Below are 4604 nucleotides of genomic sequence, written 5' to 3'. Positions count from 1 at the left end.
AATCGTGTAAGCTGGTACATTTGTTCTTAAATAATACATTTTGACTAGTTGCAAGAAAGAATCATGAGTATCCTTGTATTCAAAAATGGATTGCAATGAGGGTGGTGGCCAGTCCATATCATGTGAGTGTAGTAAGATTCTTAATGTTGATCTTTCTGCTTCTAGCATTGGGCATTTGTATATGTAGTGATCACTGCCGTCAATGCAATCGCAGATGGTGCATTTTGAATTTATTGCTCCCTTGAATCTGTGTAAGTACGAATGAAATCTTCCATGGTTTGAAAGAATTTGTGTTAGTTGACCGTTTGGAACGTACCATTTGTTAGTAAGAAATTTAGGAATGTCTTTGATGTAATCATGGGTAGTATTGTTACATGTATTCCAGTCGTTTTGCCAATCTTTTATCAGGTCCGACCATAACATCGATTTAATTGTTTGTATACTGATTTTGTTATAGGATATGTCCAATTCATCATTATGTGAAGCTTCCTTAGCCAATTCATCGGCTTTTTCGTTACCGATATGTCCCTGATGTCCTCTTATCCAGTTAATTGTGTATTGATTAGTGGAAGAATTTATAACATCCTGAATTTTATTTGCTAAAGGATGATAGTTGTTTACATGCAAAAGATCAATAGTAGATGCACAATCTGTAATAACTGTTATTTTTTTATCATCGTACTTTTGATTGGACCAAGAAACAGCCATTAATATAGCAAATGTCTCAGCTTGGAAATTCGTACAAAGTTCACCAAGCCTAAACTGTTTAATTTCAATTATTTGATCTTCACTATAGGCCACAAAGCTGCATCCTACTCTATTACCCTTCTTAGATCCGTCTGTAAAAATACTCAGATCTACTTCTTGGCTTGTATTGAAAGTTATTTTATTATCAATTGCTGGGTGTCTGGTCGTATCATATGTAATAGGTTTTTCATAGTCTTCTGCTCTGATTGTAAATTCATTGAGCTTCGGCGGATCCTGCGAAAACGACGATTGCTCTGGGCCTGTAAGCTTTCAGGACTTTGCTCTAGGCTTTTTCAGCTACTAATTACTCTGTGTTCAACAATTTCTCGATCATGTCTATGGACTTTGACCCTACTGCTGCCAATCTCCGCATGGCCGCATCTGAAGTTCTTGACGAACTGAAGGGATACCTAGCGGACAACAAACAAGAAAAAATCAACCAAAGGCACTCAGACTATATTATCCGCAGTGCACAGCGCATTATTGATATCTTTGCCAATTACACAAGTCTCCAACAACTTGATGATATCTCCGCAAAGCTTGACCGCATAATGGAGAACAAGCGAGACGAGATAATACTTGAAAAGCAAGACAATATAATAGACAAACTTAATGTCATAGAAAAAGCAAGGGAACCAGCTCCTACTCAGCTATCTTATAGCACCATTTTAAAATCCGGCATAAACGTCAATATCCCTACTAAAACTAAACAACCGCATGTTTTTTCTAACAACGTCCTCCTCGTGTATAGTAAGGACGAGAAAAGCAACAGCGATAATCTATGTAAGCTATTGCAAAAAGAGATCAAACCATCAGTACTAAAAATCGGAGTGAACAAGATCAGGAAAATCGCTGGTAGAGGTGTTGCTGTAGACCTGGAAAAGAAGGAGGACATAGCTAACCTGGAGAACTGTATTAAAGAAAAATTACCAGATGTTACCACCCGGCTTCCAAAGAAAAGGAAACCGCATGTGATACTGTACTCCGTACCCAATTTCGAAACACAAGATAGTCTAACACATTGCATATACAACCAGAACGACCTTATAAACGAAACATTCTCTGAGGAAGAATTCAACAACCAGTTTTGTGTCAAATTTGCCACAGGGAAGAGAGATGCCCAATACAAAAATCGTGTTATAGAAGTGTCACCAAAGCTTCGTAAGTGTCTACTCATGATAGGAAAGATTAACATTGAATGGTCCCGCTGCAGAGTGGGTGACTTTTGCCCAGTTCTGCAGTGCTTCCGCTGTTGTGGCTATGGACACTCTTCCAAAGAGTGTTCCCAAACGAAGAATACATGCAGCCACTGCAATCAGGAACACACATTCAAGGAGTGCCCCAATAAAAACCAGAAGCCAACATGCTGCAACTGCAACCATGATAAGTTAAAAAACACTGATCACAATGCAAGAGACAGCTCCTGCCCAGTATACCAGCGAACAAGATTGAACATTATCTCAAGGACTGACTATGGATCAGAGTAGCCATAAACATATTAGTTTCCTGCAGGTCAACTTGGGCAGAGGCATTGATGCCACTTCCCTTCTTGCTGCTAAAATCAATAACTATGACTTTATCTTCATACAAGAACCGTACTGCCAAAGGAACATCCCTGCCTGCCTTCCCACCTCTTCAACAATTGTCAAGGGTACTGAGGACTACCCTTGGGCTATCACTGTCGTAAACAACAAAAACTTCCCGATTCTCCTTCATAAACAACACAGCAGCGAACACATCGTATGCATCGAAACCATCATCAATAATAACAGTCTTATCATTATCAATGTATACTGCCCTTACAATAACAATATTCATAGCTTTCTGGACCATCTTCAAGACACCATAAACAATCTTCAAAACAACAACCTTCTTCTCGTCGGAGACTTTAACTCACACTCCCCTGCCTGGGGGGGTGACCGCCAGGATAACAGAGGCGATGCCTTGGAAAACTTTCTAGCCACTAACAATCTGATTCTTGTCAACGATCCATTCTCCCCACCAACTTTTTTTAGCTCCAGAGGTCAAAGCTGGATAGATATCACCACTGCTTCTCTCGACCGCTCTAATCTCATTACAAACTGGAAGGTCCTCCAGGATGTTTCGCTTAGTGAGCACGCTTACCTGCACTTTGAAATGACCACCTCAACCAACATCAGAGACATCGACCCTTCGCTGCGTTACAACCTGTCTTGTGCCGACTGGGAAGGCTTCACTCACTTCCTCCAAACCAAGTTAACCATTTATAACCCCTTGGACTTGGAAGATGCCCACAATTTTATTAACAACTCCATCAATAACATAACTACTGCCTGCAATCTTTTTATCCCACGTACTTCCCTCCATCGTAAGACCGTTCCCTGGTGGAATACTGATCTCACTGGCATGCGAAACCACGTCAGGCACCTACGCAAGTCTTTTCAACGATGCAGGAGTGAGCCGCAGCGCAGTCAACTCAAAGAAAATTACATTGATTACCAAAAAACATACAAACAAAAAATTAAACCTTATAGAATTCGTATTTTAAAATAATTGTTTTAAAATCTATGCAAACTATTATCGACAAAAGAAAGGAATTGCTGGACCAAAATTGACTGATATTTGTATGATACCGATAGATGAAAAGACATCACAAGTTCAAGGTATTAAATATTATGCATGATACGTAGACGATATACTGATTATATATGATTCACAAATAATTTTACCCTAAAATATTGAAAAACATGCTAATAAGATAAATAAAAATTTAAAGTTTACAAGTGACGAAGAACAGAATCGAAGACAGGAAAATTATATTTGTATATCTATTTTAAAATATGTAATTCAATACAAAAATATATTGACACTACATTAATTTCACTTTTTATAAAAATATTAAAATTACTGTTTTTTTTTTCTGTAATTTTTGTAAAAAATTATTTATACTTTTATTTTCAGTATTCTACATAGACTTAATATTTTTTCTAAAAATTTTATTTTTTAACAGAGCAGAGTTATTAAATTATAGAATTTTATATTTGATCTCTGTCTACTATGTACACAACATGTGTGCACATGTAAATATATTTAAAATCGCTATTAAAATTTTACTTATTGGCTAATTATTAAAATTTTAAGTTTTGAGAAATCTAAACTTGTGCAATTATATAATTTAGTTGTGTCATTTATCATACAAAAGTCCATTTTATACTATAGTTATGTTTACATTGGTACCAAACGAAAGTTTTGAACTGTTTTGAACAAATAAGAGCTATTTATTTATTTTGTTAGATGACTGATTTTATTGGGCTGCAATTTGAAAAAGTTGTAGACTTATAAATTTCTACTGTTGTCTGTCTTGCTCTCTGTCCGTAATCTCGAGAACGATGTTAAATGTGTGAAAGTCAAGACCAAATGTAAAAAGCTTGCGGAAGGAGGCTCCAAAGTAAACTCGGGTCTGGGGACTGAGGTTGTTCGGCTAACATATTTTCCGGATAACCGATCATGCACAAAAAATATATTAACCTATCCCATGTTGAAATTTTTCTCCGTTGAGTGTCGCTTTGCGTTGAATTTTCGTCGATGTTAAGCCTAACGTAAACTTTTTAAAATAATAATCGTGGCTATTGTATCGTTAAAAATTATTTCTTTAGTTTTTACAAATTATACTTTAGAATAATAAACATTTTTTTCCAACGCTAAAAGACTCTTCTAAGTAATATATAAATATGTATTTGATAATTTTTACTTTTCCGGCTGTTATACAGAAGGAAAGTGTAGCGCTCGGTCAAAAAATGACCCTTTCCAAATTTTTACATTTTTCGACTCATGACATCTTGAAATTTTGAGATATGCAAAAGATTTGAGTTTTTTTT

At 36.3% G+C, this 4604-nt stretch overlaps 1 protein-coding gene across 1 annotated transcript in view; it reads left to right on the top strand.

The window, feature by feature from the left end:
• The first annotated feature begins 1669 nt into the window (after nt 1-1669).
• LOC111639848 overlaps nt 1670-4604 on the top strand; it is a 5346-nt gene continuing 2411 nt past the window's right edge. Inside the window, exon 1 of the mRNA XM_023385798.1 lies at nt 1670-3181. Coding sequence (XP_023241566.1) covers nt 2221-3181 — 961 coding nt within the window. The 5' untranslated portion in view covers nt 1670-2220. The remainder of the gene's footprint in view (nt 3182-4604) is intronic.

The sequence above is a fragment of the Centruroides sculpturatus genome, unplaced genomic scaffold (assembly GCF_000671375.1).
Source record: "Centruroides sculpturatus isolate CEXI.00-Female unplaced genomic scaffold, Cexi_2.0 scaffold1310, whole genome shotgun sequence".
In the NCBI taxonomy this organism is placed as follows: Eukaryota; Metazoa; Arthropoda; class Arachnida; order Scorpiones; family Buthidae; genus Centruroides; species Centruroides sculpturatus.
This window is presented reverse-complemented; position numbering and strand designations above follow the sequence as displayed.